Source organism: Dipodomys spectabilis, unplaced genomic scaffold, assembly GCF_019054845.1.
Source record: "Dipodomys spectabilis isolate Male_0828 unplaced genomic scaffold, ASM1905484v1 ptg000039l, whole genome shotgun sequence".
In the NCBI taxonomy this organism is placed as follows: Eukaryota; Metazoa; Chordata; class Mammalia; order Rodentia; family Heteromyidae; genus Dipodomys; species Dipodomys spectabilis.
In genome coordinates this window covers 923,777-944,031 of record NW_024870716.1, presented here as the reverse complement: position 1 = coordinate 944,031, position 20,255 = coordinate 923,777, and the positions used below count along the sequence as shown (strand labels likewise).

General features: G+C 49.6%; 1 protein-coding gene across 5 annotated transcripts in view; it reads right to left on the bottom strand.

Annotated features, from left to right (window-relative positions):
* Positions 1–153: 153 nt before the first annotated feature.
* Fmnl3 (formin like 3) overlaps positions 154–20,255 on the bottom strand; it is a 69,154-nt gene continuing 49,052 nt past the window's right edge. The window contains exons 5-27 of one of the 5 annotated variants that reach the window (XM_042677649.1): positions 18,898–18,981; positions 14,718–14,870; positions 13,467–13,575; positions 12,954–13,030; positions 11,690–11,783; positions 10,292–10,366; positions 10,082–10,192; positions 9,368–9,517; positions 8,382–8,483; positions 6,657–6,936; positions 6,168–6,236; positions 5,957–6,081; positions 5,545–5,747; positions 4,670–4,904; positions 4,198–4,266; positions 3,988–4,068; positions 3,774–3,903; positions 3,053–3,213; positions 2,673–2,774; positions 2,261–2,353; positions 1,892–2,015; positions 1,644–1,760; positions 929–1,014 (exon numbers count right to left, since the gene is read on the bottom strand). In XM_042677649.1, the coding sequence (XP_042533583.1) occupies positions 1,669–1,760; positions 1,892–2,015; positions 2,261–2,353; positions 2,673–2,774; positions 3,053–3,213; positions 3,774–3,903; positions 3,988–4,068; positions 4,198–4,266; positions 4,670–4,904; positions 5,545–5,747; positions 5,957–6,081; positions 6,168–6,236; positions 6,657–6,936; positions 8,382–8,483; positions 9,368–9,517; positions 10,082–10,192; positions 10,292–10,366; positions 11,690–11,783; positions 12,954–13,030; positions 13,467–13,575; positions 14,718–14,870; positions 18,898–18,981 (2,719 nt within the window). In that variant the 3' untranslated portion in view covers positions 929–1,014; positions 1,644–1,668. Of the gene's footprint in view, positions 1,015–1,643; positions 1,761–1,891; positions 2,016–2,260; positions 2,354–2,672; positions 2,775–3,052; positions 3,214–3,773; positions 3,904–3,987; positions 4,069–4,197; positions 4,267–4,669; positions 4,905–5,544; positions 5,748–5,956; positions 6,082–6,167; positions 6,237–6,656; positions 6,937–8,381; positions 8,484–9,367; positions 9,518–10,081; positions 10,193–10,291; positions 10,367–11,689; positions 11,784–12,953; positions 13,031–13,466; positions 13,576–14,717; positions 14,871–18,897; positions 18,982–20,255 lie in introns of all 5 variants that reach the window. The other 4 variants (XM_042677650.1, XM_042677651.1, XM_042677652.1 and 1 more) reach the window with 4 other exon arrangements.

Genomic DNA, 20,255 nt, shown 5'->3' with positions numbered 1-20,255 from the left:
AGATGGCACTAGTGTTTTTAATAGGCCTCCATCCCTTTGTGTGGTTGGAGCCCACCCCAGACTGGTTCTCCTTTCTCCAGGTTTCTCAGCTCACCTCCAATCTGCTTTCCATCCCTAGATTCCCAAGCTCAGAAAGAAGAGACATAGTCAGCATGGAGCTTCAAGCCTTTGTTGAGAAGGAAGGTCTGGGGTTTATGTACAAGAGAGAAGGGATTGGTACATGTACAAAAAGAGATGGCCCCGCATTCCCTTCCAAGGGCTCAGAAGAAGCTGATAGGGAACTGAGTAAAATAGTCTGTAAAGATGCTCCATGTGCTATCCCCTGCCAAAAACCACCTAGCTGAAGACAGGACATGGGCTGTTGGCACACCCTTGCTGTAGTGCAGGAGAGCACCTCTACTCTTCAGCTACCTCACAAGGACAGTGTTTGCCTAGCCTGGAAGGGCCAAGGGGAAGGGCATTGGGCCTGACATAGCTCCTCTACCCTTCTCTCAAGAGGATAGCAGAGTGTGTGTGGCAGGGCCCAGGCATAGCATAGCCTTGCTTTTGGTAAGAGATATCTGAGACTGGCAGAGTCCCCAGAACTCCCTCAGCCTGGAACTTCTAGGCCAAAGAAAAGGGGAAAAGAAGGGGGGGGGGGGGGGGACACATTTCTCTTATCCCATGGAACTCTAGTGGGAGAGGAGCTTGGGGGACTATGCTGGAAGTGGTTTTTTCCCAGCTCAGAACTGACCCTCCAGGAAATGAGGACTATGGGGCAAAGTGCAGCATGGGAGGCACTAAGGAAGTGCCAGGACCCCAGAGACCAAGTGTGTATAATGGCACAGCACAGCCTTTTGCCAGGCCCATTGCTTCAGGTCAGATTCCTTGTCTAGACTTGGAGAACTCAAGAGTTGAAGTGCTTCTGCTTCCAAGAGGGTCGGGTCTCTCAGTGGGGGCCTGGGGCCCGAGGGTGTACACTGAATGGTGCAGCACTCCTGGCTTGGTGGCGAACAACAGGCTGGTGGCGGAGGCCTGTGGGGAAGACAAGAGGCCTGTGAAGGAGCAGGAAGACTGAGCAGGGCAGGGAAGCAGCAAGCAGTGGAGATGAGGAGGAGCTTGGAGAGGCTTTGGCCTGATGGAGAGATGGATAGGTCTTTTTGTTTTTCCAGAAGATGAGGTGGGGTGAAAAGAGGCTGTGGCACAGAGACAAGGTAAACTCAGGAAGAGACCCCAGGCCAACTAGATGTCAAGAAGCAGAGCTCAAGTGATATCTGACTGTCCCTGGCAGCGGCTACTGCTGAACTCTTTGGAGAAGCCTAAGGATCCCTACCCTAGGAATGGAGCTTTAGCAGTCCATAACCACAGGCCTGGTCCTGCCTGCTCTGGCACAGCTCCCTGGCCTGGCAATTCACTATCACTTGAGTCTGAGTCTTAGTAGAAGCCAGGAGACAGCATTAGTGGGAGAGAGAGAGAGATCATTTCCACAAGGGCACATGCAGGAAATAAGCCATGCTTCTCAGAGCATGGAGCATGCAAGAAATAGGTGTTCCCATTGCTAGAAGGCTGACACAGGATGCTTCCAAGGCATGCAAGAGTTGCCTGTGAGTTCCTGTAGTTGAGGAAGGCGGGCATGCAGAGGGGGCAGCTGTGGTGCCTGGTACCTGTCAGGGGCCCCAGGCTTGGGGGTTAACAGTTTGATTCATCATGGTGGGCTGTATCACAGAAGAAGCGTGAGCCCCGCTTGGCAGTACGGGCCGTGAAAGGGACACTCTTCAGCACTGTGGCCCAGGAGAGAGACACAGCCGTCAGGCCTCATGGGGATGGGGGAGTGGGAGGAAGGCCTGAGGGGTTAGGTTGGGCTCTGGGAGCTGGGCCCAATGGGTAGGCCCTGGGACGGGCAAGACCCCACCTGTAATGATGTCCTCAATGGTACCGTCCTTTCCCTCATAAACAGGCCGGTGCTCCTTAGCCTGGCGCCGCCTCAACTCTGCAATTAGCTCCTGTTGTTGCCACTTGTTCCTCTGGGATGGAGTCTAGGGCCAACATAGGAGGGGGAAGGAACTCACTAATTTGACAGGGGACTGGTTCCTGTCCCAAGATTCAGTTTGAGTATGCCTCTGCACTGCTGGGAATCCCCCTCTCAATCCCTCTGGCCTTCAATCCCCGGGCCCTCTGGGAATCTGTCCCAATTTTCCATCTTTTTTCTAGCTCTGTTCCTCCTCAGCCCCCAGTTCTTTGTCTTGCTGCCTTCTCCAGGCCAGCTCTTGGTTCCACCCACCTTGGCATCCAGCTTCTTGGCTTCCTGAGCCAGCTGCTTCTCCCTCATTACCTCCTCCTGCTTCTTCCGGGCATCATTCTCTTGTTCTGCTTCCTAAGAACCACAGGGGTGGAGGGTGAGGTTCACACACGCTGGGAGAGGAGGGGCTAAAACATTGAGGGTGGAGAGTAGGTGGCAGTGGGACCAGCTAACCCCAGGTGGCCACACTCTGGAGGGGCACTTCCTGCCCCAAACAATGACAGGAAGGGCCTGGGCCCCCACCCTGCCTACTGGTTCACAGTTAAGAGGCCTGTCACCAGCCCTCCTGGTCCTCCATTGCTCTCTCCCCAGAACAGCCCACAGCTGAAGCCCAAGTGCTCTCCCCCCAGTAAATTTTGTCTTAGCCAAACTCATTAAAAACTCTACAGCTTACCTTGTAAGAACGAATGAATCTGACAAATACTGGGAAAAAGACAGAAGGAGGTGTGGTCTTGGGACTCTCACCAAAGTAGCGCACAACTGCATTGTAGGCCTCCTAAGGAAGGGATGGGCGGAGGGATAAGCCTGCTAGGCAGAAATTCAACTAACACTAGAGACGTGAAAGCAGAGCCTGGAACCAAAAGCTGGAAAATCAACCACCTGAGCTGCTGAACTAGAAAAAATGTAAGTTCCCCAAAGCTCTCAATCTCTAGCCACGATGGTCACCTCTAAAGCACTGTCTTCCTCCTACATACAGCCAGTCAAGAGCTGGAGGCCTACCTGGCTCTAGTGCCTTGGTCCTGGCCCTTCCCACCCCCTCCATCCTTTGTTTACCTCAGCTGTCTTGGCATCACGCTGGAGCTTGTCCAGTTTGCCTTCATTGGTATTGAGGAAGCTCCGAAGGACACTGTTGTCATGAAGGCTGCACTCCCGCCGAATTAGCTCCATACCCCGGCCCAACTCCTTCACGTCTAGCAGCACGTTCTCCAGGGACACTGTAGTCACCAGAGGCCTGGCTGAAACCGGCCCAAGGCTTCCACAACCTTGCCCTCCCCCAGACACAGGCTCCCTTGGGGTCTCACACCCATGTGGACATGTACCAAGCCAGTTGAGTTCTAAGAGGCAGGGGAAACAAATGGAGGCTATGAGCTCAAGACCCCAAAGAACAAAATCAAGGGGGAACTGCTGGTTTTCACAGTGCAGCTGTTTTAGGCTTGTATCTGCTTTTGCAGCTGTGGTAGAAACAAGTGCTCTATGTCTATGGAGGACATTTATAGTTCTTAGAATCACATTGCATATGTTCAAGACAAATGCTGTCTCTGGACCACTTGGTGGAGGATGGGAGTAAAGTCCTTGCTCCCCTTCCTGTTCCCACTCCCAGGGCTGGGCTGGGCCTAGGAGGACTCTGGGTGGCTCCTTCGGAAAGCTTTGAAGTTGTCAGAAAGAAGATAACAAAAGCCAGAAACAAATGGAACCAAGCATTCCCTCTCATAGCTTCCAGGGATTGTCCTAGGCTGGATGAGAGGGCAGGGCCACCCAGCCAGGCTCCCCTCACCTGCTGCAGCCTTCTCCACAAAGTGTAGCTCATGCCAGAAGTTAGCTAGGTCTGGGTATTTCTCCTTCACTGTCAAGGCGATGAAATGGAGAAGTGTCATCTTCCGGTCAGTGGACTTTGTGTCCAGGAGCTGTGAGGGAGGGGACCAGAGAGCTGAACATGCTGCTCTACCACTGCTTACCTAGCTTCCCGCCCATGCTGTCCCTCCATTTACCAGATCTAGACTTTGGAGCTTGAAGCCATACACAGCTCCTCGCTTGCTGCTGTTCATGTAGTTCCCCAGTGCAAGTATGATCTGTCCATAAAATGTGAGGGGTGAGCAGTTCAGACCAAGCTCCAAGGCTACTTCCTCTTCTCCATATCACCCCAGGCCCCTACCCTGTACGTGGGAACCAACAGCACCCTGTTTATCTCCTCTCCTTACCTCCAGCATCTGCTTCAGTTTCTGTGAGGACTTGACTGAAGCTGAGGCTGCGATGATGGCATTCAGTTGCTAGAAGAAGAGATGAACAGAGTCACCCAGGCTGGGAGGGAGGTAAAATTGGAGTGGCTATAAAGACTAGCAGGGAAGCCAGGCGCCTGTGGCTCACGCCTGTAATCCTAGCTACTCAGGAGGCTGAGATCTGAGGATCGAGATTCAAAGGCAGTCCCGGCAGGAAAGTCGGTGAAACTCTTATCTCCAATAAACCACCAGAAAACTGGAAGTGGCGCTATAGCTCAAGTGGTAGAGCGCTAGCCTTGAGCTGAAGAGCTGAGGGACATAGTTTAGGCCCAGAGTTCAAGCCCCATGACTGACCCCTCCCCCCAAAAAAAGACTAGCAAGGAAGATGACCAGCAGGGATGGAATGGGATAGATAGGTCACAGTGGGGGTCTGTGATTTGGGTGGGAGCTATACCGGTGTGAGCATTTGCAGGTTGTCCTGAAAGTTGCCCAAGAAGGCCATGCCGGCCATTCGCTGGGTGAGCCGCTCCACCTTGCTGAAGAGCAGCATGAAGCGGTCCTCTGCTGCAAGCTCTTCCAGAGGCTGCCGCTCACGCTCATATTGTCGAAGCAGCTTCACCTCAGCCTCTGTGGGCAGGAAGCGCATCAGGCACTCAACAAAGTCCACTGGTAGTGTCTGCAGGTCAAACCTGTGTAGAAAAGAGGACTACCTTAGACCTGGCATTTGTCCACATTCCCCTCATCCCTAGAAAAATCAGGGGTGGAGAAGCTGTGCAGAGGACACAGCAATGATCGTGGGGAAATGTTCCAGGCTTCTGTTTAAAAGCCTTTCAATAACTTCCCTCTGCACGTATGGTTAAGTAGGATGACTTCGGTCTACTGTCTGCCCTGCCTGGAACTTCCTATCACATTTCGTTTTTAGTATCCAAAGTACCAGGCTCCTTCCTCTGGGCCTGAACTGCACTAACCTGTGTACTTCCTTCAGTCCCAGTTGAGAAAGCACCTCTTCTTGGAAGGACTACTCCACCCTGACCAAACTCAGCCATATTGCCTCTCCTATCTACATCCTACCAGCCTGGTAATATCTGCTTGGTGTTACTGCACTGTTCCCACCAGTTAATTCTCTGGGTAAAAGCCTGGGCTGAATCTGTACCTCCTCATTCTGTGTCTGACACAGCACAGATGCAGTAAGTTCTGCCCAGTGGATGACTGAAGTGTGTGAGAAAGTTCTGTCAGGAACCCTAGAAACTGGGAAAAGCCAAACTCTTCAGTGGATAAATAGGTTGCTGATTGTCTGGGGCCCCAGGGCCTCAGGGAAGGGAGCCTCACGTGTGGATGGCCCTGCAGATCTCCTCAGCTGAGCGGCCAGCTTTGCGTAGGGTGATGGCCAGGTTCTTGGCACGGTTGGCTTCTAAGAGGGTCACCTTGCTGGCAGCCTTTTGTGCTGTCTTATTTTTGGAGCAGATGAGGTCAAGAGCAGGGCCCTGGGCTTTCGTCTTAAACAAATCTTCAAACTTGTCCAGGTCTAGGTCCTGGCAGAAGTACGTAAGAAAGGACAATGATTCAGTCTCACACTATGAGAGCACTGACAGCATGCCCAGCATGGGCCCAACTCTGGCTCCTGCAGGACAGAATTGGAACTGACCCATTCTGGTTGAGGGCTTTTCCAAGTCCAGGAGACCTGGCTAAAAGAGCAGCCTAGTCTCCAACCCCCAGCCCTCTAGGCCCTAAACCCTGTCACCTCCAAGATCTTCTCATCATCAAGTTCACTGAAGACAGTGCCACTGATCTGATTGGGTTTCAGTGCTGTCCAGTTGAAGACTGGTAGCCGGAACTTGGTCTTGATAGGTTTCTTAATGCGAATGGCTAGTTTAGAAAGATGATCAGTAAGGCAGAGCCCAAGGATACATTTTCCTTGTATCACCAGCCTGCCCAGCACCCTGGGGACTCACCTGACAGGCCCACCGTCAGTACTACTGAGGGAGCAGCACCAGGGAGAGGTGGGGCTGGGGGACACTTGTCTGGAGGAAAAAGGAATGGTACATTGATCCACAGGGTCATGACTCTCTTCCCAGGCCACCCTCACCACCTGTCCATATTCCACCCTATGTGGAATCTGCTCAGGCTACTCCCAGGAGTCCTTAATAACAGCTCAAGCTAGTCTCAGACCATTTCAGTTAAGCCTCTGCTTGACTGATCTCAGAGGAATTAGGAGCAACATCTTGAAGATCTTAGAAGCAGGTTCTGTTCCTGCCACTCCTCCACTAGTAACCTGTGCTGCTTTATATCTGCTTCCACTCTCAGCCTTCTCATCCTCACTTCCTATCCTTCCAGCCCTCAAATGATGCAATCTCCCAGCTACTCTTCCAGGAAGACACTACTGACTACACATTTGGCTCCCATAAAAACATTGTTCCTTCCAGCTCAGAGGTCTTAGTTACCTGGTAATGGAGGAGGGGGTGGAGGCAAAGGTGGAGCTGGTGGAGGGGGCAGAGGAAGGGCTTCCTCAGCCAGTGGGGCTGAAGCCAGCAGGTCCAGGTCAGAGGGTGGTATGCCTTCACTCAGCTCTGCAGGGCCTATCCTGGCCAGGACCTCTCCACCCACAGACTCCAAGCCCCGGGCACTTGGCTCCAAGTGGCATCGGCGTTGGAAGGCCTCCTCCTTCTCCTTAATGAGCCTCCGAAGGGTATGCACCTGGTGGTTTGTGTTCTCGTATGTCTCCTATCAGCCATTGAGGAAAGTGGGTGGGGGGGCGGGGTTTAGAATCACAACAGCTGCTGCTACCAAGGAATGAGAATTCCTACCCAAGGGACCAAGGGATCTATGAAGGTATTCAGAAAAGCACAATTCCATGTGGGGAGCAGAGGTAAGAAGAAGAGCTGGCCTGCCTCACTAGTACCTGGATGAGTCCTTCCTTCCTGCTCCAGTCTAGTCTCATCGCTAAGGCCACTCAAACCCCCAGGGAAAAGGATCCCCCTGAGAAACACTCCCTTTGGACCACTGACAGTCTGACACTGCTGCTCTCTCCGTAACTTTTTGCTTCTCACTACTGTTTTTTTTTTTCATTTGGCCATGGTATATCATTCATTTGGAAGCCCCATGGACAGGCCTTGTATGAGCCATCTCTAGACCCTCATAGCTCTGTATTTAACAGGGGCTGTGCATAAACACACAAATATATCCACATGTACACATGTGCCCAAATACATATGTATGCACGTGTGTGTGTGTGTGTGTGTGTGTGTGTGTAGCAACAGAGCCAGTATAATCATATTCCTCCAGAAGAAAACAAAGGTGGAGGCATGGCTTTATAACCAGTAACAAGGTAGGCAAGGAGACCAAAAAAGGGACAAATATGATGAACCCCCTACCTTCTAATCTAGGATGCCTGGTAGAACCTAAGAAAAAGCCAGAAAGAATGGGCTACTCTGATCCTGCTCTGTAATCAGGGATGAGGGAGTACATGAAGAAGGCAGTCTCGCCTGAAGACTCCAGGGATGCTTATGGGTACCATATCCATTCTCACCCAGTTTGTCTGGCCCACTCTGTTTTCAGCTTCCTTCTTCAGCTAAAAAATGGGATTATTAGCCGGGTGCCGGTGGCTCATGTCTGTAATTCTAGCTACTCAGGAGGTTGAGATCTGAGGATCACTGTTCAAAGCCAGCCCGGGCAGGAAAGTCCGTGAGACTCTCCAATAAACCACTAGAAAACTGGAAGTGGTGCTGTGGCTCAAGTGGTAAAGCACTGGCCTTGAGCTGAAAAGCACAGGGACAGCGCCCAGGCCCAGAGTTCAAGCCCCACGACTGGCACAAAAAAAAAAAAAAAAAAAAAAGGGATTATTTTGGGGCAGCAGCAGTTCACACCTGTGATCCTAACAACTCAGGAGGCCGGGATCTTAGGATTATAGATCAAAGCCAACTCTGACCAAGAAAGTCCACGAGACTTAGCTCCAATTAGCCACAAAAAAGTCAGAAATGGAGCTATGGTTCAAGTGGTAGAGCACTATCTTGACTAAAAACGCTCAGGCACAGTGCCCAGACCCCAAGTTCAAGCCCCAGGACTGGCACAAAAATATGGGTAAAATCATCAGCCCACCATAACTGAGGAAAGAAAAGCAAGGCCCTAGACCATGGAGCCCAGGTCCTCTCTTCCCCAGATTACTGAACCTTGATGCTCTCCAGTTCTTTCTCTCGCTGCAGCAGCTGCTTCTCCAATTCAGCCACCCGCATCATGTTCTCATTCTCCAGGTCCAAAAGCTTTTCTGTGAGCTGCAAGATGGAAAAGGCAGGATTATGTTAAATCCTGAGCACCCAGGATAGTCTGACACCCAGTCAGGACCTGGGCACCCCCACCATAATGCTACAAGGGCAAGCGGCTTCCCTACGAAACTCATGGGCCAGGGTCTAATATACATGAAATAGGAACAGAGCTTAACACCCGTGGCTCACTTGCAATGCTAGCTTCTGAAGAGCCTGAGACCAGGAGGATTGTGGTTTGGAAGCCAACGTAGGCAGAAAAGTCTAAGAGAGTCCATCTTCAATTAACCAACAAAAAGCCTGACTTGAGGTGTGGCTCAGTGTCCAGTGCCAGCTGTTTTTTTTTTTTTTTTGGGGGGGGGGGGTTCCCAGTCGTGGGGCCTGAACTCTGGGCCTGGGCGCTGTCCCTCAGCTCTTCAGCTCAAGGCTAGTGCTCTACCACTTGAGCCACAGTGCCACTTCTGGCTTTTTTCTTATGTGGTGCTAAGGAATTGAACCCAGGGCCTCAGGCATGCAAGGCAAGCGCTCTACCACTGAGCCACCTTCCCAGCCCTCCAGTGCCAGCTGTGAACAAGCAAACCAACTGAGTGAAAGGTCCTGAGTTCAAGCCCCAGTACCAGCAAAAAAGAAAAAAGAAAAGAAAGAAACCAAAATGGATAGATACAAGGCAAGTAGTGGTGTCCTCAGCCTGAGGTCACCTAATGCCCAGCATGAAGGTCACTGCATGTATGTGTCCCAGTAAGGAGTCCAGTGAATCAAGCCAGAGCCTTGATGGTTCTAAAGCCGCCTTGAGGCTTAATATGGAGACAAGTAGATCAGCTCAGGATTTCTGGAACTTAAATGATGCCCATCCCCCACCCTCAACACTAGCGTGAACAGCAAAAGAGACCACCTACATGAGACACGTGCTCCTCCAGCTCTTCCACCTTCTCCAGGGCTACATTCTTAGTTTCAGCATCTTCTAACAATCCCCCAACATCAAACACGTTGTCCAGATATGCCTGAATCTGCACCTGCAGCTTCTCACTCTCCGTGTGCCTTGACTTCTGGGGAAAAGCAAAGAGAGTAGTAGTTAAGGGAGCTAGCAGAGGATGGAAGGGGCTCCTGGAAAATCTTCATTCTCATCGTCTCCCACTACCACTTCCTAGAACACACAATCAGCATCATGTTAAGAGTCTGGTTCCAATGAAGTTACCGGACTGGAGAGCTCTCTGCAGGAGGTCCTGAGTCCCAGAGAAGACTAGTAGATTTTAGAAGTATCCAGGACTAAATTCTTGTAAAAAAAAAATAATAATAATAAATTTTTTTTGGTCAGTCATGGAATTTGAACTCTAGGCCTGGGCACTGTCCCTGAGCTCTTCAGCTCAAGGCAAGTACTCTCCCACTTGAGCCACAGTGCCACTTCCAGCTTTCTGGTGGCTAATTGGAGATAAGAGTCTCATGGACTTTTCCTGCCCGGGCTGGCTTTGAACCGCCATCCTCAGATCTCAGCCTCCTGAGTAGCTAGGATTACAGGCGTGAGCCACCAATGCCCGGCTTTAAGCATTCTTCGTGCTGGGTCTAAGATTATCTCCAAATGCTTTACTTGATCAGGACCCCGACCAGCTCACCTGCAGGAACTCCTCTAGCCCCAGCTTGGTAAACTCATACTGCAAGTGGACCCGGAAGTTCATGTCTTCCACTGAGTGCACCACAATGTTGATGAACTGCATGCAGGCCACCTGGGAAAGGGCAGAATATCAAAATACAGTCAAAATGGTTCCTGACCTTAAGAAGCTCATAGTTCTTTCTGATGGGTATGCACTGGCCTAGTTCCTCACCATGAAGTCAATGTTGCTGTCTTCATTCCGGAAGTATTCCATTAGCTTCTCAAATCGATGCAGCTCCTTGCACACCTGAACCAGCAAACTTTCTCAGGGAAAGGATCTGCTCCACACAGAACCCAAACCCCTGAACCATGGCTTCCAGCAGCATTATGACAAAAGCACTAGTTCCGACTAAGTTTAACCACAACTCTATCTAGGGAATGATCCATTTTGAACACTGTAAAAGAAAACTGGGAACCTGGAATCTGGCCCTGGGTATCTGGTCTCCTACCATCCCGAACCAAGTAAAGCCTGTGCCCTTGGATTGGGTATTAGGTGCCTCTGGTCAGGTTACGAGGGGAAACAGGGAGATCGGATGTGTCTGAGTTAAAAGGAGGGCTGGGTACAAGTGGCTCATGCCTGTAATCCTAGTACTCAGGAGGCTGAGACCTGAGGATCGCCGTTCAAAACCAGCCTAGGCAGGAAAGCCCATGAGACTCTTATCTCCAGTTAACCACCAGAAAACCAGAAGTGGTGCTGTGGCTCAAGAGGTAGAGAGTTAGCCTTGGGCTGAAGAGCTCAGGGACAGCACCCAGGCCCAGAGTTCAAGCTCCATGACCGAAAAAAAAAAAAAAGACTGACAAAAAAAAAAGTTAAAAGGAGGAATTCCGCCATGACTGAAGCAAGAGACTGAGGTCCCAGGGATCCACAGGGGTGGGACTAGTACAGGAAAGCTCTCTACTGAGAGGGGTCCAAGGGCTCCTCAGAGCCCCTGAGCTTCAAGGAGGAAGAGCTGTTTCCTGGATTGAACAATGGATGCTAGGAAAGAGGTCCAGAGTAGAGGAAGGGGTGGGAAGACAGCTGTGGCTGATGTCGAGGAATCCCACAGTGTTTTGAAGCACTGTGGTTGCAAAGGTAGTCTGGGAGCTGGGGAAATTCCACACAGGAGTTCTCTCTCCCCTCACTAATGGTTATATCAACAGCCCAGGAGACATCCTTTTCCTATGTAAACTAGGTCCCTCCAATGGGTTCACAGCAGGAGGACTGCCTGGGGAGTCTTGTAAAGAGCAGATGCCCAGGCTCCCGTGGGTCAGAAGAGGGTTAAAGGGGTCTACACTTTTAACAAGCTCCTCTGGTAATTCTGATGGCCATTAGATTAGGATCACTGCACTATAGCTCAGAACATTCATTCTTAGCCAGCTAATTGGCAGGCTTCCTGCCATGAGACCTAACAGGATTGAAGTTGATTTTGCTTTAGTTTTTGTTCCTGCTCTGGGAAGCAGGCTACTTAGCCAATCAGAGATGTTAAAATCACTGGAAATCCTAAGAAATGGTGCTTACCTATCTGGCTCCCTGCCTTCTCCCCGTTTGCCCCCCTACTCCTACATAGAAACATGCCAGCAGGAGACTGACCTCTTTGAAATTGTCAAAAGCAGCAAGAATAATTTCATGACCTCCTCGCACCAAACACACAGCTGCCAGGAGTTCCAAGACCAGAGCTTTGGTCCTAAGGAAGGAAGATTAGCACCTTAATCAGGCCACCACACAGTTCATGTCCACAACTGCGGAGTTGTTCTGTAAGGTAGATCCAGCCTCAGTGGTGAGGAAAAGGGTAGGCTTTAGAAAGGTGAGAGAATCAAATCCCACTACAGCCAAAACAGAATATACATTTTAAAAAAGGACAAACCTGGGGCTGGGAAGGTGGCTTAATGGTAGAGCACTTGCCTTGCATGCATGAGGCCCTGAGTTCGATTCCTCAGCACCACATAAGCAAAAAGAAAAAAGCCGGAAGTGGCGCTGTGGCTCAAGTGGTAGAGCGGTATCCTTGAGCTGAAGAGTTGAGGGACAGTGCCCAGGCCCAGAGTTCAGGCCCCACAACCGGACCACCCCCCGCCCCAAAAAAAAGGACAAAGCTCAGAACTGGTAAGAGGGATGGTTTTATCACCTAAGAATTAAACTGCTGAGGACTATCAAGTTTTTCTACCCTTGATTTTAGTTTTATTAATTTTTTTTTTTAAAGAAAGGTGAGAGAAGCTGGGCGCTGGTGGCTGACACCTGTAATCCTAGTTACTCAGGAGGCTGAGATCTGAGGATTGATTCAAAGCCAGCCTGGGTAGAAAAGTCCCTCTGAAACTCTTCTCTCCAATTGACCACTCAAAAACTGGAAGTGGTGCTGTGGCTCACTCAAGTGGTAAAGTACTAGCCTTGAGCAAAGGGGCTCAGGGATAGAATCCAGGCCCTGAGTTCAAGCCCTACAACTGACAAAACAAAAGAAAACATAACAGAAAGAAAGAAGGAAAGAAAGAAAGAAAGAAAGAAAGGAAGGAAGGAAGGAAGAGCAAGAGAAAGAAAGAAAGAGCAAGAGAAAGAAAGAGCGAGAGAAAGGGAGGGAGGGAGGGAAGGAAGGAAGGAAGGAAGGAAGGAAGGAAGGAAGGAAGGAAGGAAGGAAGGAAGGAAGGAAGGAAGGAAGGAAGGAAGGGTGAGAGGAAGACTTGCTCCCTCAATAATTGTGCAGACCAGAAGGAAGCCAGGGACACTTTTCCAGCAAGATGGAGGGGAAGGAGAATCAAAGGTCTGACTCTGGCTACAGGACCACAAATCCGGGCAGGACTTGTCCAGGGTAAGTGCAACTGAGATCTTTGGAGCCCTGAGCAGAATGAGGAGGAAAGGAACTCACCTTGGATTCTTGTTGTTGAGGCTGAGCGCAATTTCATTGACAGCGTGGGGATGGGACATGACCAAATTGAAGCCATACTGTAAGCAAAGAGATAGGAGAGGACCTTGTTGGTAAGAAAGGGAGAGCCTAGCCAATCTCCTTGGCCACAAGCTTACTGGCAAACCTGTCTTTTAAAAGCAGTGCCCTAGCCGGGCGCTGGTGGCTCAGGCCTGTAATCCTAGCTACTCAGGAGGCTGAGATCTGAGGATCGCGGTTCAAAGCCAGCCCGGGCAGGAGAGACCGTGAGACTCCTATCTCCAATAAACCACCAGAAAACCGGAAGTGGCGCTGTAGCTCAAGTGGTAGAGCGCTCGCCTTGAGCTGAAGAGCTGAGGAACAGCGCCCAGGCCCAGAGTTCAAGCCCCACGACCCACAAAAAAAAAAATAAATAAAATAAAAGCAGTGCCCTGCTAGCTGTCCTAATTCAACAGATGAGGCAGAAGTAGAGCACCTGTAGCTAGTGCTGTCTCTTACCTGATAGTTCATGATGGCTCTGAGACAAAGGATACAGACGTGAACATCATCCTTTTGGCTCACTAGGCGGGAGTTCTTCAGGGCCCTGCGGCCAGGAAGAGTGCTGTATCTGGAGGAGAGGGCCAGTCAGTCAGGTGGGTGTTGAGGCTGCTGAAGGATCCAAAAGCACTCCTCATCACCCAGACAGCAGGCTGCCCCTTGGCAGCGGCCGAGATGGGCAAGAAGGAGTGTGTGCCAACAACCATGAGAGCACAGGAGGCAGGGCCGTCAGCCTGTGCTCACCTCTCTGGAAGAGGCCTTTGTTCACACCTTCCTAGGATTCAAACTTTATCATCAGCGTTTAAATCATGCTAACTCCAGAGACCTTTTGAAATACACAGACCTGACGTCTTTGTAGTCCTGTAGACCTATAGTCTATATTTCCAGAAAGACATTTATCCAAACTGCACTTTTCATGGAGTAGAAAATCTTGGCTCTCATCCCATTATTATGTCTCCAAAAGGCAGGGCATACCTCCACAAGTGTAAGGGAAGCCAAGAGGCTACACCTGGCTTTGTACCACCCCTTTGCAGCCTCAATGATGAGTTTGTGAAGAGAAATTTTAAAAAGAGGAAGCAAGTATGGATCTGCTCCTTCAAGGCAAGAATGATGAGCACTCTGAGGGATAAAATCCAAAGGAGAGAAATAGGGCCATAAGAGAAACAAGCCAGAGCCTCCTGTGGAGGATGGGTGGGGGAGGCTCTGAGATGCCATCTAGTCTACTAGCAGATGGCTCTTAAAACACCATAGACAAATGAAGGCACAGCAGCTTTGGAGAAAAAAGGCCAGAGGAAGAAGAACAGGGAAGGAGAGGAACAGGCAGGTAGGTTCTAGCTGGTCTCTGAGAACTGGATGGGCAGAGTGGGAGTTAGAGGTAACAGCAATGAGAGCTGGAACTGGATCAGCCAGTAAAGCCTGAGCCCTGCCTGAGAGTTTGGGGGAGAAATGGCTGAGAGTGAGGAGTGGAGGAGGGGGAGAGCTGGAGCCCCAGGTGAGGCAGCACAGCAAAGGACGATGTACTTACCCAGGACAGACCGCTGGGCAGTCAGGGAGACAGAGAGAACAGACCAGAGACAGACGGGCAGGCAGAGGGCAAGAGAGCTGAGCCTAGAAGCAAGAGTGGAGGGAGGAGCATGAGCACTCACCGCAGTTACTGAGACCTGGACTGGGGCTGGGGTGGGAGGCAGGCGGGCAGAGCGAGCACACACATACCGGAGCACAGACTGGCGCGCAGAGCGAGCGAGGCTGTTGGTGAAGGGGGCCGACAGGATGCTGGGCGGCTGCAGGTCCTCGATTGACCTGCTCCAGGACCGGAGTTTATCAAATGCACCATCATCACCACTCTCCAGACCCTCAAAGTCAAACCTGGAGCATGAAAGGACACACATGCGCACACACAGGCACATACACAAGAGACATTTTATGCTAAGCCCTTGACAGGCCCACATCCCATTTTCCAGGCCTCTAGGGCAACAAGAAGCAAGGGCAGCAAGAGAAGAAAGCAGAATTGGGCAGCAAAGACTCCATTCTGGTTAGGACCCACCACCATAGGACAAGAGCAGAGAGGCTGAGGCAGCTTCAGGAGGAGGATCTAAGAACAGGGAATGCTTAGAATCCGGCTTCTCTTCCAAACTAGCCAGAAATTCCAGGAGTAGCCTCCCCATGGACCAAGGATTATGGCGGCTAGCTGGCTCCCTGCACTCCAAGCATCTTACTGAAGGGACATCTCCAAGAAGCTGTGGTTCCATATGGAGAATATAAATATAGCCTAAGGAGGAAGTGGTGGGGACTGGCCCAACTGCAGGTCTTGCTCATTGGTCAGTGCCAGTGACTAAAGGGCCTCTCAGTGCCTTGGGAGACACCTAGTTTGTTCTGGATTGGGTAGATGGAAGGAAGAGGATGGTGTTCCAGAACACCCAAGCCCTTTATATTTAGGAAATGCACCACTGTCCCATGCCAGCACTGGCTTTGTGTTTTCATTTTGCAGTGTAAGGGGTTAATGAAACTAGGGCTGTGAGGCAGGCTAGCATGCTAGGCAGCCACTCTACCACCTGAGCTACACCTCAAGCCTCAGCATGGAGTTTTTTAGGGGCTAAATTTTCTATAACTGGCTATTTGAGACTTCTATATTTTTTTTGGGGGGGGGGGTCCAGTTGTGGGGCCTGAACTCTGGCCCTGGGCGCTGTCCCTCAGCTCTTCAGCTCAAGGCTAGTGCTCTACCACTTGAGCCACAGCGCCACTTCCGGCTTTTTTCTTTTTGCTTATGTGGTGCTGAGGAATCGAATCCAGGGCCTCATGCATGCAAGGCAAGTACTCTACCACTGAGCCACCTTCCCAGCCCCTAGAGACTTCCATATTTTTCTAATATAGAAGTTCCTTGGCTTCAGCTTCCGGGGGGGAAGAAATTGCAGGCTGAGATTGTGACTAGGGACAGAAAACCCGCAGGAGTTGGGGTGGCTTCTCTGTCACTTGTTTCTGAGGTCCTGTCTCCTTTGTGAGTATGTCCAGGGAAAAGAGACGGCCAAGGCCAGAAACCCACAGGGCTGTCTCTTACACTGCCATCAAGGCACACCCACTAAGAACAGACTGACTCACCCTTCCTGTCCACTACTCCGAAGGACACTAAGGACTAGAGAGAATCTCCCACAGGCTCTTCTCCCCACAGGGCATCCTGCTCTGCAAACATATTCCAAGTCAAGGCATGGACTGGGGCTTTCTGGGACAGTAAACAATATCCACAAATGCTGAATATGCCAAAGGAGGCAGAGGCAGGTGTTGATACCTGGTGATCAGGAAGTGGTTAGTGGGGGGCTCTCTAGTAGATATCAAAGGAAACTCCCTGACAGGGAGACAGCTTGCTGGTAGCTTTTTTCTCTCTTTCTCTCCATCAGTCATGGTACTCCTGAGCACTTATACCTCCCTTCACTTAAACTCTACATGGCCTCACCCTTTTCTCTCAAGCTTTCCCAAAACACACTCTCCTATCCCAGAGGTTTTTTTGCCAGTCCTGGAGCTTGAACTCTGGGCCCAGACGCTGTCCCTGAGCTCCTTTTGCTCAAGACTAGCATTCTACCACTTGAGCCACAGAGCCACTTCTGGCTTTTTCTGGTGGTTTATTGGAGGTAAAAGTCTTACGGACTTTCTTGCCTGGGCTAGCTTTGAACAGCAATCCTCAGATCTTAGCCTCCTGAGTAGCTGGGATTTCAGGTGTGAGCCACAAGCTCCCAGTGAGTCTTTCCTTTTAAAACATTCAGCGACACTTCCTTGGACACCAGAGCACCAAGGGTCTAGAGTATTCTTGGTTTAGAGCAGCTGGGACTTGTTTACTTTTCAAGTATGATAGGTTTATTTGGAAAAATGATCTATATCTTTTTACTATAAAAGTTCTGAATTTAGCCAGATGCCGGTGGCTCATGCCTGTAATTTTAGCTACTCAGGAGGCTGAGAACTGAGGATTATGGTTTTTTCAAAGCCAGCCCAGGCAGGAAAGTCTGTGAGACTTTTATCTCCAATTAACTACCAGAAAACAGGAAGTGGTAGAGTGCTGGCCTTGAGCTAAAGAGCTCAGGGATAGACCCCAGGCTCTGAGTTCGAGCCCCACAACAGACAAAAAAAAAAGTTCTGAATTTAAAAAAGTCATTTCAGCACATGCTTTTCATTTCTTTCTATTCAAAGAGTAGGGACTGGAAGAGTGGCTCAAGTGGTATAACACCTAGTTAACAAGCTCAAGGTACTAGGTTCAAATTCCAGTACCACTCCCCACCCCCCAAAAAAAGAATTATTTAAAGAGATAGGAAGGCCAGGTGCTGGTGGCTCATGCCTATAATCCTAACTACTCAGGAGGCTGAGATCTGAGGATCATGGTTCAAAGCCAGCCCAGGCAGGAAAGTCCATGAGACTCTTTTTGTTTTTTTTGTGGGGTGGGGGGAGGAGGAGAGCTAAACTCTGGGCCTGGGTGCTGTCCCTCAGCTCTTCAGCTCAAGGTGAGCACTCTACCACTTGAGCCATAGTGCCACTTCAGGCTTTTTTCTTTTTGCTTATGTGGTGCCCCGGAATCGAACCCAGGGCCTCAGACATGCAAGGCAAGCGCTCTACCACTGAGCCAACTTCCCAGCCCCTCCATGAGACTCTTATCTCCTATTAACTACCAGAAAACTAAAGTTGCTGTGGCTCAAGGTGGTAGAGAGCTAGTCTTGAGCAAAAGAGCTCAGGGACAGCTCCTAGGCCCCAAATTCAAGCCTCTCAACCAACACATACACACACAAAAAAAGGGATAGGAAGATCACAAAGTATGCTTTCTGAAGGGATAGGAATTAGGTATAGGCCACTCTCTGGTTTAGTAGAGGATGATCTGAGTAAGGTGATAGGAAGGTCAAATCTGGGAGAGGCACTAGTAGGTACCTCACAGGAAATGAGACCTGCTAGATAAAGGAGAACAGACTTAGGGACAGGGACAATAGAAAACAAAAGTCTAGGCAAAGGCCAAGGCCCAAGACTAGGGTTTTTCAAGACTAAAGGCTTTCAGTACTGGGGAACTATACAAAAGACTACATATAATCTAATGAGCAATCAGGTACACTGCTCTCCCTACAGCTGATTTGTTTAGGATGTAAGTATGCATATATCTGCCACTTCATTTACTATCACTGCCCTCTTCTTTCCAGATAATCAGGTAATTTGTGGTAGGGCATGCTACCCTGAGTAGGAATACAATTAACAGTAAAGCAGATACTACAGTGTAGACATAGAATGTTCCAAATAATACTAGTGCTCTACACACATTTCCATTTAATCTTACAATCCTTTCTTTGAAGAAGATAAACATGCTTGAGTGAGACCATACAGAGTACAAGATACAATTGAGAATCAATGCCAGCTTCACTTGACTCAAAAGATGCCTTATTCTTTGCACGACTCTGTGCTGTCTTTCCTGTGCTAACTCATTCTGGCTGCCTCAAAGCTAAAAGACTGCCTAAAAAAGGTTCCCATATATACTTTATCTGTCTGTCCAGGTCAAAGGTCATGCCCTTGCTCCTAGATTCTTCAACAGTAGTCTGAAATAAGCATCTCATCTGGGGAACCAGAACAGCTTCAGAAAGATTCAATTCTAGAGATGATGGAGCTCACCAGGGAATCCCAGACATTTCCTTGGATTGTTTGCAGACTGGCATTTGATCATTTGATTATAATCTTCCTATACTACAAAACACACTTCACTGCTCTTCATACGTGCCTTGGCTTGCCTGTTCCCTTCCACGCCATAACCTTGGCTACTTCCTCCTGTCCGGGATGCCCATTCCCACCTGTTAGAATTCCATCCTTCTTCCTCTAAGTAGAATGGGACTCTGTAATCCCCAGGGGTCCCCAGCCTTAGCCCAGGGGCAGTACTCACATGACAGAACACTGAGCAAAGGACAGATAATCCACCAGCACATCCAAGCCTTTGTTTTCATCATTAAGAAACTCCCGAACCCACCTGCAGATAAGAGGAAACACAATGGCAGTGGGATCTGCTCAAGTGGGTTAAGGGGGGCCTCTGAACCCTTTTTGGATCACTCTGGAGCCTGGCTGGGAAAATCCTCAAAACCAAAACCTACAATATCCCTTCATGGTCATGTCTTATGAGCTAGGGATGGAGAAAAGCACAATACCACTTGCTTTCGTGTGAACATGCTTCAAGTCAAGCACACTTCCAAGCACTTTCTTTATGGGCCAGGGCTCTGGTGCAATCATTTTCTGTATCCCTTAGAGATAGTACAGGCTTAGCAAAATGTTATTCTCAATGTTCGTTCAAAGACTTGGGGAGGTATTTGTAAGGAAGTTAAAATATGTAACTAAATACAGGTGTGGGGCAGTAGGGGGAAGGGAGAATAAAAGTAATAGAGGGGGTAAATCCAAAGTACAGCATATATATTATTTTTAAAAATACCACAATTAGTTGGGTGCTGGTGGATCAGACCTGTAATCCTAGCTACTCAGGAGGCTGAGATCTGAGGATTGTTCTTTTGAAGCCAGCCAGGGCAGAAAAGTTTTTGAAACTCTTATTTCCAATTAACCACTCAGAAAAAGAAGTGGCACTGTAGCTCAAGTGATAGAGCACTAGTCTTAAACAAAAGAAGCTCAGAACAGTACCCAAGGCCCTGAGTTCAAGCCTCAGGACCGGCAAATAAACAAAACACAATGTAAGCCTTCACTCTCTCTGTATAATTAATACAAACAAAAAAATAATTTTTTAAAGAAGTTAAGGAGTGGGCTGGGAAGGTGGCTCAGTGGTAGAGCGCATGCCTTGCATGCATGAGGCCCTGGGTTTGATTCCTCAGCACCATATAAGCAAAAAGAAAAAACCCGGAAGTGGCGTTGTGGCTCAAGTGGTAGAGCGCTAGCCTTGAGCTGAAGAGCTGAGGGACAGCGCCCAGGCCCAGAGTTCAGGCCCCATAACCGGACCCCCCCCAAAAAAAAAAAAAAAAAAAAAAAGTTAAGGAGTATTTACCTCTGTGTTCAGAGCAATGCTTTGACAGAGAGAGCAAGTTCCCAGGTTGACTCAAGTTTCAGTCAAGATACTGGCAGAGGGGCAAAGAGAGCTCTGAAACGGGGTTACTGAGTGAAAGGGCTCTCCACAGATTTCAAGGAAAGCAGTTTGAGGAAGCAGTGAGCAAAGTGGGACATGAGTTATATATGTAGTCACAGTAAGTCTGGTGAGCAGAAAAGGCTGGGGATGACCAGGAACTCAAAGAACTCCAGAATACCATG